The 13,046-nt window shown below is 41.3% G+C and overlaps 1 protein-coding gene across 1 annotated transcript in view; it reads left to right on the top strand.

Moving 5' to 3' along the window:
* The window catches only part of RP2 (RP2 activator of ARL3 GTPase), a 56,697-nt gene that overhangs the window by 26,652 nt on the left and 16,999 nt on the right, over nucleotides 1-13,046 (top strand). The window contains exons 2-3 of the mRNA XM_058712313.1: nucleotides 1,941-2,606; nucleotides 8,371-8,485. Coding sequence (XP_058568296.1) covers nucleotides 1,941-2,606; nucleotides 8,371-8,485 — 781 coding nt within the window. The remainder of the gene's footprint in view (nucleotides 1-1,940; nucleotides 2,607-8,370; nucleotides 8,486-13,046) is intronic.

Consider the following 13,046-nt stretch of genomic DNA (forward strand, 5'->3'; position numbering starts at 1 on the left):
ATTCCGATCAGAGTCATCTTTCCGAAATGTACATTTTCCTTACGTAAATCCTCCTGTGGCACCCTGTTGCCCACGGATGACTTCCAGGCTTTATAACATGGCCCCTGCCTACCTCTCTAGCTTCATCTGCTAGCCTTCTAGTATCACAGCTAAACACCAAACCGCTTTCGGTTTTCCTCACGTTCTCGGATGAGTTTTATTTTGTTCATTCTTTCACTTTTGCCTGGTGTGGGAAGGGAGGGTCCTTTACTCCCACCCCTTTTGTGGGGGTGAACTCCAGCTCGTGTACTCTGACTTCGTATGTGAAGTCTTACACCCCTGCCTCCCCCACCCCTGGAGTCCCTCCTCTATGTTTCCAGAATATTCTAGGCATCGTGCATTGCACAGCCAAGTTGTTTTTAAATCATCTGTTTAGGTGAGTGTTTACTTTTTTTTTTATGGGAAGTAACTAAACATCATACTCATGTTAGTGCCTAAAAGAATATCTAGCTCATTTTGGGTGTTGGTCAGGTGTTGGCTGAATGACTGAAGATCTGGAAAGTTCAAGCACCTTTTCCAAATCATGTTGCTTATAGGTGACAGAATTAAGACTGGGAAACAAAGGGCCTCTTTTATTGTTTCATGCTACAGACGAGTACTCCTTCTAGTACGTAATGTAAAACTGAAAAAGTACATTTATTGTGCAATACCGAATAAATCACTTTAAGCTAGTTTGGTAACAATCAAGATGATCAAGTTAACCTTTGTGAATAATCCAATTTTTGCCTACTGTAAGGGAGTCTATTTCTGGCACATGAACAGTTTTGGCGTGAAATCTAATATTTGCAAAGAGGTAAAATAGTGCAAGTAGACTCAAACGTAATTTGGAAAAATCAAAGTGACCTTTTTGTGACTCTATTTTGAGTGGTCAGTTAGAACTTTAAAATATGTAATGTGATGGATTCCAGGCATACTGTTTAAAACGTGATGTGAGCTTTAGTTTAGAATACGTAAAAGAAGGGAATGGTGGCATTTGAAGAATTACACTGTAGGAAAAGCTCAAGATATGTTTGACTCACATTTACAGATGCAAGTTATGACATAGAATGATTCTTGTGCCTTCAGCTTCTTCCAGTTTCTGTAGCGTATGCAGAAATCAGTCGGGGTTTAGAAACTAAGACCCATCCATCAGTTTATTGAAGGATAGAGGAATACATTTCAATCTGGGCCTATCTCCAATTTCAGAAGTTTTTAGAGAAGCAGAAGCTGTTTCAAATTTCCACTTGTGGAATTTGAGAAGCAAAAACAAATGAATAAAGAAAAAAAAAAAAGAGACCAACAAAAACCCAGCCTCTTAAATATGGAGAACAAACTGGAAGCTGCCGGGGCGGGGGGGTGATGGGTGAAATAGATAAAGGGGATGAAGAGCACATTTATCCTGATATAATGTATAGAATTGTTGAATCATATTGTACACCTGAAACTAATATGATGCTATGTGTTAACTATACTTGAATTAAAAAAATAAAAACCAAAAAAGCGAAGCATCAGAAACAGAAAAAGGGTCAGAGCTGAAATATCCCTTAATAACATCCAAAGTGCTGTGTGTAGGAGGATTTCCCCAATCGTTTCCAAAAGGTATTGTTACAGTTAGTATGTTGAAACAGGATCCAAACAGTGTCCCCACATTGGTTGGCTGATGTGTCCTTGAATCTTCCTTTATCATGGTCTCCTCTCCCTTCTGCCCCCTCCCATTCCTTTTATTTATTGAAAAAAAATAATTTGCGCTCTTCATTTTCTTACTATGTTGCAAAGTCGAGGAGAGTAGGAACTTAAGATTTTAGCACTTAAGAATTGTGCCTGGGATCCAGTAGACACTTGACTATCGGACTATAGTCTATCGGACTATTATTTGTCTGATGCTGTTGATAATACTCAAGGCCTGTGTTTTGTCCCTGCAGGTTGATCCAAAAGACTACATGTTCAGCGGACTGAAGGATGAAACAGTAGGTCGCTTGCCTGGCCAAGTGGCAGGACAACAGTTCCTCATTCAAGACTGTGAGAACTGTAACATCTATATTTTTGATCACTCGGCTACAATCACTATCGATGACTGTGCTAACTGCGTGATTTTCCTGGGACCTGTGAAAGGCAGCGTGTTTTTCCGGAATTGCAGAGATTGCAAATGCACGTTAGCCTGCCAGCAGTTCCGTGTGAGGGACTGTAGGAAGCTGGAAGTCTTTCTGTGCTGTGCCACTCAGCCCATCATTGAGTCTTCCACAAACATCAGGTTTGGCTGTTTCCAGTGGTACTACCCTGAGCTAGCGTTCCAGTTCAAAGACGCAGGGCTAAGTATCTTCAACAACACCTGGAGCAACATTCATGACTTCACGCCTGTGTCAGGAGAACTCAACTGGAGCCTTCTTCCAGAAGGTGCCGTGGTTCAAGACCATGTTCCTCTCCCTGCCACCGAAGAGCTCAAAGCTGTCCGCATTTCCACAGAAGCCAACAGAAGTATCGTTCCAGTGTCTCGGGGTCAGAGGCCGAAGAGCAGTGATGAATCCTGCTTGGTGGTATTATTTGCTGGCGATTATACAATCGCAAATGCCAGAAAACTAATTGATGAGGTAAGGAGAGAGACCAGAGAAACAGACACACACCTAGGTAGAAGCACACCACTTTCTGGAGAACTTTCTTTTCAAATTGGCTGGTAGAAATACAGGCAGTCCTTGGGGCCCCTGAGTGGCTCAGTCAGTTGGGTGTCCGACTTCAGCTCAGGAACTCGAACTTCGGGAGTTGGAGCCCCACAGTGGGCTCGCTGCTGTCAGCGCAGAGCCCACTTTGGATCCTCTCTCTCCCTCTCTCTGCCCTGCCTCCACTTACTTGCCCTCAAAAATAGATAAAATGTTTAAAAAAAGAGAAATACAGGCAGCTCTTAAGTTATAGTCCTCTGGGCCTCAAAATACTTTCCCAAAGAAACTTTTAAAAATACAGTCCAATTCAGTAAGCATTTATTAAGCACTTACTGTGTGAAGAGTTACTCTGTTACCGTATTTCATTGATTATAGGATGCACATTTGTTTTCCACGTTTTTGCTTATCTGAAATGCATCTTGCAATCGACGGCAACTTAAAGCTGATGAAATGTGGCATGTGCCGGAGATGGAGATACATAGGCGAAATTCTCTGCCCCCAGAGAACTTCCATTCTTTATAATAAATGATTGCCGTGGAAGCTTACAAAGGTAGTACTGCAGAGTAAAGCCTGGCCTCATTTATTAGGAGTTTGGCTAGGGAAGGTGGGAAAGACATTTCAGAGTACAGCTTTTGGCCCCTGACGTGACTGTGGGAACGAGCCCCACGCCACTCGCCTTTTCCCTGTTGCTATGTGAAGGGGCAGCTGGTGTGTCAGAATGAGGGTGGGGGCTGGGATAGCAGCTTGTGGGCTCAGGATCAGGGACTTGGTGAATTTGGGACTAGAGAGGAGTTCTATCGGGAGCAGCTCCCACTTGCAGAATACCTGGGGACGGGGAGATGAGGGGCTCCAGGAAGCAGCAGTTCCTGCGTTGGCGGGTGCTCCAGTGGGGAGACAGCAGAAGGCTGTATTAATTATCCAGTAATCAGGTATCCTTCAGAAGGAGTCTTTGAATTTAAAAATCAGACTTCCAGAAATGAAGCAGCGGATGGAAAACTTACCAAGTCTCTTTTTGATTGGATTTTTAAAAATATTTATTTATTTTTGGGAGAGTGTAAGCGGGGGAGGGGCAGAGAGAGGGGGACAGGGAATCCGAAGCAGGGTCTGCACTGACAGGCTGACAGCAGTGAGCCCGATGTGGGGCTCGAACCCACGAACCGCGAGATGATGACGTGAGCCGAAGTCGGATGCTCAACTGACTGAGCTACCCGGGCGCCCCATGGATTTTCTAGAAATCGTAACAGTTCTGTCGAAAGGAAGATTATAAGGGAAAAAAGCCCCACCAAAGATGACCTCCTCTCTGTGGCTACACATCCTACAGTCTAGAAAACCCGTGTCTGAAATCCATAAAGCATATCTGAAATCTAGTTTTCAAAACAACAGAAGCCAAAGTGCACATCTAAGACTGTGGTATTTTCTTTTTTGTTCATGCCAATCTGATAAAAACTTGCTGTGAATCTGGTAAGATACAGAAAAGTACTTCTGGCCTTCGAGCTATCTAGTCACATATGTTAATCCAACATCTGAGAAGTCAGTATTTGCTTTATCCTGTATGGTGATTTTTTTTTTTAAATCTACATACAGTTTGCAGAAGATATCATTATTCAGGTTAAACTCCTTTTTGGTGGGTAACAAGGAGTGGATAGCACGCTTATTTTTTAAAAAGCCATCAGAACAAACACCATCTTTCCTCATGAGTCATCATATGTTCTTTACCTTTTCACTTGCGGTATCTGATGTGTGAAATGACAGTGTCGTGTGCACTTGAAAACAACACGACCAGGAAGAATGATGTTCTTTAGATGTCCTTCTGGATTACAGAAGAGTTTGAAACAAAAGCGCAACAGCAGCAATAATAATGGCTGACACTTAGGTAGTGTTCACCATATGCCAGGCATCGTTATAAGGGGTTTAAATGAAGTAACTCACTTGACTTAGAGTAACCTATGAAATAGGTGCCGTTTATTTCCCTTTTTGCAGATAAGGAAAATGAGCCACAGAGAGGGTAAGTACCTGGCAAAAGGCCCCTCAGCCAGGAAACGGCAGAGCCATGATTTAAATCCAGGCAGCCTGGCTTTGTAGACCACAGTCTCAGCCCTTAAGTCCGATGCTACTCTGCTGCCTCAGCAGTAGAGGAGAGTTGACAGGTGCCTGGTGGAGCAGGAATGTGAGGGAAGTACGGGGAGTCAAGGCAGATACCACCCTTCAGCCTAGAAGGAAAATCCCTGGGACTTTCGGGTTGGACTTACCCTCTCTAGTTCTGAAAGCACAGAATTAGGGACTAAAAAGAACAAAACGAAGAAGACGCCGAGTACATGTGAAGAGGGTATCAAAACATGCTAAAAGATCACCAATTTACATGTTAAGAGAGAGAGATTACATACTTATTTTATTTATTTTAATTTTTTAACGTTTATTATTTTTGGGAGAGACAGAGACAGACAGGGAAGGGGCAGGGAGAGAGGGAGACACAGAATCGGAAGCAGGCTTCAGGCTCTGAGCCGTCAGCACAGAGCCCGACACGGGGCTTGAACTCACAGACCGTGAGATCATGACCTGAACTGAAGCCGGCCACCCAACCGACTGAAACACCCAGGCACCCCCTTTTTTAAAAAAAAATTCTTTTCAATTTCTATTTTTGAGAGAGCGAGAGAGAGGCAGAACATGAGCAGGGGAGGGGCAGAGAGAGGGAAAGGGAGAGGGAGACACAGAATCTGAAGCAGACTCCAGGCTCCAAGCTGCCAGCCCAGAGCCTGACGTGGGGCTGGAACCTGAGAACTGTGAGATCATGACCTGAACAGAAGTCGGATGCTCAACCGACTGAGCCACCCAGGCCCCCTGAGAGATTACATTTTTTTTTTCAATGAAGCTCGAGTTCCCAGGAAAATATGTGTAGGAGCTACTTAATTCTGAGATGGAAAAAACAAGCAAACAACCCTTGAGTCTTTCTCATACCATAACCTAAATACCTTAAGACAGCCTCAACTGGAACTGTGATTGCTGACTCTGGTTGGTTATGTTCAACCCTAGGACCAGCACAGAATTTTGATTCACATTATTTTTATAAATTGAATGTATCCTAAGAGGTTTTTTAATCTAGGAAGTCCAGAGAAGCTGGATAAAGCAGAAAACACATTCCAGAGTGAATCAAGAGAAGTTACTGGGCCTCAATTTTCTCACCTAAAAAGTCAGATTTCTTGCTTCCTCTTGGCTACATCACAGATACGCACAGGACAAACTAATGTAAAAGTGGTCTGAAATGTTGGGAAGTAACGTATTGCATAATTTAAAGTTGGGTAGTTAAGCACTATTTTCAAGTCTTTAAGAGTAGAAGAGTTTCCATGAAAAAGGAGTCTCCGGATATCTGCAGTGAGATATCGAAATAGATCAAGTTTCATAATCCGTTATTTGTTTTTAGGTAACAGTATTTTGAGTTAATCATCTTTTGTCAGTTTATGTGTCTGAGTATGAAATGAGAGGTAGTGAGCTCTCTAGAAAATTAGAAACAGAGGTAGGATTATTCCTGCGATTTTAAGTAACTTTGCAGTCATCACCTGGCAGTGATGCCCATGCACATTTCTGCTACTTTTTTTATGTATGCTTTTTTTTTCTGAGGCAGCATTGAAGGCTCTGAAAAAGGATTTGAGTTTGAATCCAATTTGATGGAATAGTATGGAATAACGTAGCCATAGGGTGAAATATGATGAGCCATTAAAACTGACTTTATAGTGGAATAGCTGGGAAGTATTCACAGTCAAGTAAGGGAAGGTTTGTAGAATATCATATAAGTATCTGAATTATTATTATTTTTTTTTTTTAGAGATCTCAGTCTGCGAAGTTATATATACTAAAATGTTAGCAGTTGTGGTTATTCTTAGGAAGTGGATTCAGAGCAGGACTTTCTTCTCTTTTTTGCAGTTATATGGGTTTTGCAATGAACAGGTGTTATTTCTGTAATGGGGGGAAAATGAACACTGGGAGGATAAAAGGAAGTATACCTATATGGCAGGGGCATCTTTGAGTGATAGCACCTTGGTTCATATTTGTTTCTATTTTTTATTTTTCAAGTGTTCTGTATTGAGCATACATGTTACTTAAAATTTTTTTTAATGTTTATTTTTGAGAGAGGGGGAGGGGCAGAGGCAGAGGGAGACACAGAACCCGAAGCAGCTCCAGGCTCCAAGCTGTCAGCACAGAGCCCGACGCGGGGCTCGAACCCATGAACCGCGAGATCATGACCTGAGCTGAAGTTGGATGCTTAACCGACTGAGCCACCCAGGCGCCCCCATGCATGCTACTTTTATACTTAAAAATCCAAGAGGTGGGGCCCCTGGGTGGCTCAGTCGGTTAAGCGTATGACTTCGGCTCAGGTCACGATCTCATGGTCTGTGAGTTCAAGCCCCGCGTCGGGCTCTGTGCTGACAGCTCAGAGCCTGGAGCCTGCTTCAGATTCTGTGTCTCCCTCTCTCTCTCTGCTCCTCCCCCGTTCATGCTCTGTCTCTCTCTGTCTCGAAAATAAATAAACATTTAAAAAAAAAATCCAAGAGGCTTTGCTAAAAAAACTAAGTGGTTGAATTCTGTGCAAGTTTTAAAAACTACTTTCATAGTTATTTCAAAAATCAACGTGTACTTACGGCTTCAGATCCTGTGTCTCCCTCCCTCTCCTTCCCTGCTCACGCTCTGTCTCTGTCTCTCAAAAATGAATAAACGTTAAAAAAAATCAATGTGTACTCACTGTACAGTATTGTAGCAATGAAGAAGAGTAGAAATAAACTTAAAAACCATCCATAATGTACTCTATCTTGAATAGTTTTTTTGGGAATAATCTTTAATTTATTTAGTCTATAAGCAGATTAACTGGGTTCGAATCACAGTTCTCTTACTTTATTTTTTTTTTTTTTTTAAATTTTTTTTTCAACGTTTTTTATTTATTTTTGGGACAGAGAGAGACAGAGCATGAACGGGGAAGGGGCAGAGAGAGAGGGAGACACACAGAATTGGAAACAGGCTCCAGGCTCCGAGCCATCAGCCCAGAGCCCGACGCGGGGCTCGAACTCACAGACCGTGAGATCGTGACCTGGCCGAAGTCGGACGCTCAACCGACTGCGCCACCCAGGCGCCCCACAGTTCTCTTACTTTATAGCTGTGTGACCTTGGGTAAATTTCTTGGCCACTCTGTGCCTTAGTTTCCTCACCTGTAGAATGAGGGTAATAATAGCACCTACCACACGAGAGGATTAAATGTGTTACACATACATAAAGTGCATAAAATTGCCTGGCACACAGTAAGTGCTCCATAAATGTAGTCTATTATTGTGTTATACCGTATACATCTGTATCATGCTTTTCAAAATTATTACTTAAGCTCTTCCCCCTTTTGTCGTATATTTCATGAACTGTGCTATTTCATCATGTGATGAATGCACCCTAGTTTACTTAACCATTCTCACTGGATGTTTGCATGTGTCACCAAACTCCTTACACACCACACACTAATTCTTAACCAGAAGCACCCATCTGGAAAAATCTTGCGTATGTGAAAACTTGTTAGAGCAAACACCCTGAATCAGAGTGCTGATTCAAACAAACATCAGCCTGCTGTGTCACGGTTTTATGTCGAAAAATGCTAGAATAGGAAAAGACTGTTTTAATCTCAGAAGTTCATTTTAAAATCCAAACGAAACTTTATTTTCCACAGATGGTTGGTAAAGGATTCTTCCTAGTTCAAACCAAGGAAGTGTCAATGAAAGCTGAAGATGCTCAGAGAGTTTTTGGGGAGAAAGCACCTGACTTCCTTCCTCTGCTGAGTAAAGGTACCTTCTGGATGATTGGTGTACTTGTGTGGTTATCCTCCTGATGCATGATTAGAACTACTCTTGCCCTTAGCATTTCTCTTACGTTGCCTTCTTTTTCTTGTTTATGTTTTTTTTTCCTGTTACTGTTCACAACTGGCAAAAATTTTGGGGCACCTGGGTGACCCAGTCGGTTAAGCGTCCGACTTCAGCTCACGTCATGATCTCGTAGTCCTTGGGTTCAAGCCCCACGTTGGGCTCTGTGCTGACAGCTCAGAACTTGGAGCCTGCTTCGGATTCTGTGTCTCCCCCCACTCTCTCTCTCTGCCCCTCCCCTGCTCTCACTGCGTGTGTGTCTCTCTCTCAAACATAAACATTAAAAAAAAAAAGTCAGAATTTCACATCATTCAAAAATCCCTGTATAACTAACTAGAAATTAGGCAGTAGGTCTTTCCCCCCTATTCTGTCATGTTAGTACTTGAATGTCACATTTCATTATTATATATTTTGTTATTTCTAATTCTTATTGTATTGTACTACAGTGAGTGACTGTTTTGTTCTCCCTGCCCAGAGTTACAAAGCACTTTATAAGGATTCTTTCTGCTTTAGTGTGCTTTGACCCTACTGGAAAGGAAATAAGAAATATAAACAAAATGGTATATTATTTTATGTATTTAATATGATTAACTTTCCATGTATAATTAGGATTGTTTTCCCCAGTGGACAAATGCCACCAATAAATTTCAGATACTGAAAACATGTCTGCAGACAGAGGAACTGGAATTTGTGTGCCCTCCTGAAGGGTTATATCTGCCTACATGTATTTGAAGGTATACCGATTCTAAAGGACAGAGTTCTGTTTGTCCGTCAGAGCAGGGACATGGTTTGCTCAAGATTCATCAGGCTTTTCTTGACTGGCTGGAGCCAATATGTGTAGTAATATGCCGTGCTGATGGAATATACCCTAAAAAGATGGCATGTCTGCATTTACATGCTTTTTATGTGTAAATTGTAATAACCGTGAAACCTATATGAAAATGTTGGAGGATTGTTGGGAGAATTTTAATAACTAATGCTGGGTATGACTCAGCCATTAATACAGTACTTCATACACCTTTGTGGTTATTGTAACAATATGAAGGATTTGCTCTAACCCAGTGCCTGCATCTACTAAAGAGTATATATATCAGAAATTATGACCTGGCTCCTTTTTTTTTTTTTTTAAGTATAATTAACATACAGTGTTATGTTAGTTTCAAGTGTACAGCATAACGATTCAACAATTCTGTGTATTTCTCAGTGCTCATCATGATAAGTGTACTCTTAATCTCCTTTATCTATTTCACTCCTTTCCCCACTCCCCCTCCCCTTTGGCAACCACCAGTGTTCTGTATTTAAGAGGCCGGGGTTTTTTTTTGTCTTTTTTCTTTTTGTTTTCTTAAATGCCACATATAAGTAAAATCATAGGGTAGTTATCTTTCTCTGGCTGACTTATTTCACTTAGTATTATACCCTCTAGCTCCATCCATGTTGCAAATGGCAAGATTTCATTCTTTTTATGGTTGAGTAATATTCCATGTTATATGTGCGTATGTATGCATACACACACACACACACACACACACACCCCACATCTCCTTTATTCATGCATCTATTGATGGACACTTGGGCCGCTTCCATAATTTGGCTATTATAAATAATGTTGCTATAAATAATGTATACATAGAGGTGTATGTATGAATTATAGGGTTTTTGTGTTTTTCGGGTAAACACGCAGAAGTGCAGTTACGGGATCATAGGGAAGTTCTATTTTTAACTTTTTGAGGAACCTCCATATGGTCTTCCACAGTGGCTATACCAGTTTGCTTTCCACCAACAGTGCCTGAGGGTTCCTTTTTCCCCACATCCTCACCAATGCTTGTTATTTCTTGTGCTTTCGATTTTAGCCATTCTGACAGGTGTAAGGTGATATCTCATTGTGGTTTTAATTTGCGTTTTCCTGATGATCAGTGATATTGAGCATCTTTTCATGTGTCTGTTGGTCATCTGTATGTCCTCTTTGGAAAAATGTCTGTTCAGGTCCTCTGTACATTTTTAATTGGGTTATTTCACTTTTTGCTGTTGAGTTGCATAGGAACTTTATATATTTTGGATATTAGCCCCTTATCAGATATTCATCTGCAAACATCTCCTCTCATTCAGTAGGCTGCCTTTTTACTTTGTTGCTTTTGTTTTTCTTGCCTGAGGAAACACACCTAGAAAAATGTTTCTATGGCTGATGTCAAAGAAATGACTGCCTATGTCTTCTACTAGTTTTATGGTTTCAGGTCTCACATTTAGGTCTTTAATCCACTTTGAGTTTATTTTTGTGTATGGTGTAAGAAAGTGGTCCAGTTTCTGGGGCGCCTGGGTGGCTCAGTCGGTTAAGCATCCAACTTCGGCTCAGGTCATGATCTCACAGTTTGTGAGTTCAAGCCCCGCATCTGGTTCTGTGCTGACAGCTTAGAGCCTGGAGCCTGCTTCGAATTCTGTGTCTCCCTCTCTCTCTCTGCTCCTCCCCTGCTCATGCTCTGTCTCTCTCTCTCTCTCTCTCTCTCTCTCTCTCTCTCTCTCCTTCAAAAATAAATAAAAACATTTCAAAAAAATTAAAAAAAAAGAAAGTGGTTCAGTTTCATTCTTTTGCATGTAGCTGTCCGCTTTTCCCAACACTATTTGAAGAGACTGTCTTTTCCCCATTGTATATTCTTGCTTTCTTTGTCATAGATTAATTGACTATATAAGCATGGGTTTATTTCTGGACTCTATTCCATTGATCTGTGTGTCTATTTTTGTGCCAGTACCATACTGTTTTGATTATCTATAGCTGTGTAGTATATCTTGAAATCTGAGATTGAGATACCTCCAGCTGTATTCACCTTTTTATTTTTTTTAAGTTTTATTTATTTAAGTCATCTCTACACCCCACATGGGGCTTGAACTCATGACCCCGAGATCAAGAGTCGCATGCTCCTCTGACTGAACCAGCTAGGTGCCACTCTTCTTCTTTTTCAGGATTACTTTGGCCATTCAGGGTCTTTTGTGGTTTCATACACATTTTAAGATTAATCTAGTTTCTGTGAAAAATGTTGTTAGTATTTAATAGGGATTGTATTAAATCTGTAGATTTCTTTGAGTAGTATGGACATTTTAACAATATTATATTGGTTATTCCAGTTCACGAGCATGGCATATTTTTCCATTTCTTTGTTTCATCTTCAATTTCTTTCATCAGTGTTTTATAGCTTTCAGAGTACAGATGTCCTAGTTCCTTTGATGCAACTATTTTGACATGGGAGCATTCTGATGGAACCTTGAAAACAAGCCTTTAAACTCTCAGCAGGTTTCAGAAATTGAATCAGCAGGGGCACCTGGGTGGCTCGGTCGGTTGAGCATCTGACTTCGGCTTAGGTCATGATCTCATGGTTCGTGAGCTCGAGCCCCACATCAGGCCTGCTGCTGTCAATGCGGAGCCTGCTTCGGATCCTGTCTCCTTCTCTCTCTGCCCGTCCCCTGCTCATGTTCACTCGCTCTCTGTCAAAAATAAATAAACATTAAAAAAAAAGAAATTGAGCCAATAATTGTAATGGACATCCTAAAGTGTGAGATTAGGGATGAAGTGAGTATATGGGCAGGTCTACATTAACGATTTAGGTGCTCATGAGATGTTAGTGGAGTGATTTAATAGAAATGCTCCAACCCCGAGTGTAATATTTGTGCTTAAGTAACACAGCATTCCACATGGAAGAAATAAAAGGACTAAACAAAAGAACTAAAACCAATGGGCAGATGTTACAGGAATTTCAGCAAATAAACATCATATAAATAACTTTTAAAACCAGAGATACCCATAGGAAGTACTCACAGACTAATGAGGTCATGCCAGGTCACGGGAGCCAACTTAAATCCCTTTCCACTGGCCAAACTTGGTATAATTTGGGCATCACAAAGGATAATGAACGGAATTGATTTAACAACAGAAATCCATGTATCCTGGGGCGCCCGGGTGGCTCAGTCGGTTGAGCATCCAACTTTGGCTCAGGTCATGATCTCGCGGTTTGTGAGTTCGAGCCCGCATCGGGCTCTGTGCGGACAGCTCAGAGCCTGGAGCCTGCTTCAGATTCTGTGTCTCCTCTCTCTGCCCTTCCCCTGCTCATGCTCTATCTCTCCATCGCTCAATAATAAATAAACATTAAAAAAAAAAAAGAAATCCATGTATCCATAGTGATGATGAAAAAGGGGGGAGGAGGAAATAAAAGGAAACCTCTTCTCCACTTTACAGAATACTATGAACTAATAAATGTAGAAGGAGTGATAAACTTTCAAAATCACCATCATCCAATCCCCAAGGTAATAATTAATTCAGATAAAGATTATCAGTGGGTGCTAAAACTGTTGGGGTAAAAGTTGCTAATAAATAGGATATTTATACATTCTCATTCAAAAGGGAAATGTACTATTACAGCAGAGATTTGGTAATCACTCCCATCAAACTTAGCATCACTGAGGGCAGGACAGCCTGACATTGTGTTTCTTCTGATGCGAT

Source organism: Neofelis nebulosa, chromosome X (genome assembly GCF_028018385.1).
Source record: "Neofelis nebulosa isolate mNeoNeb1 chromosome X, mNeoNeb1.pri, whole genome shotgun sequence".
NCBI lineage: Eukaryota > Metazoa > Chordata > Mammalia > Carnivora > Felidae > Neofelis > Neofelis nebulosa.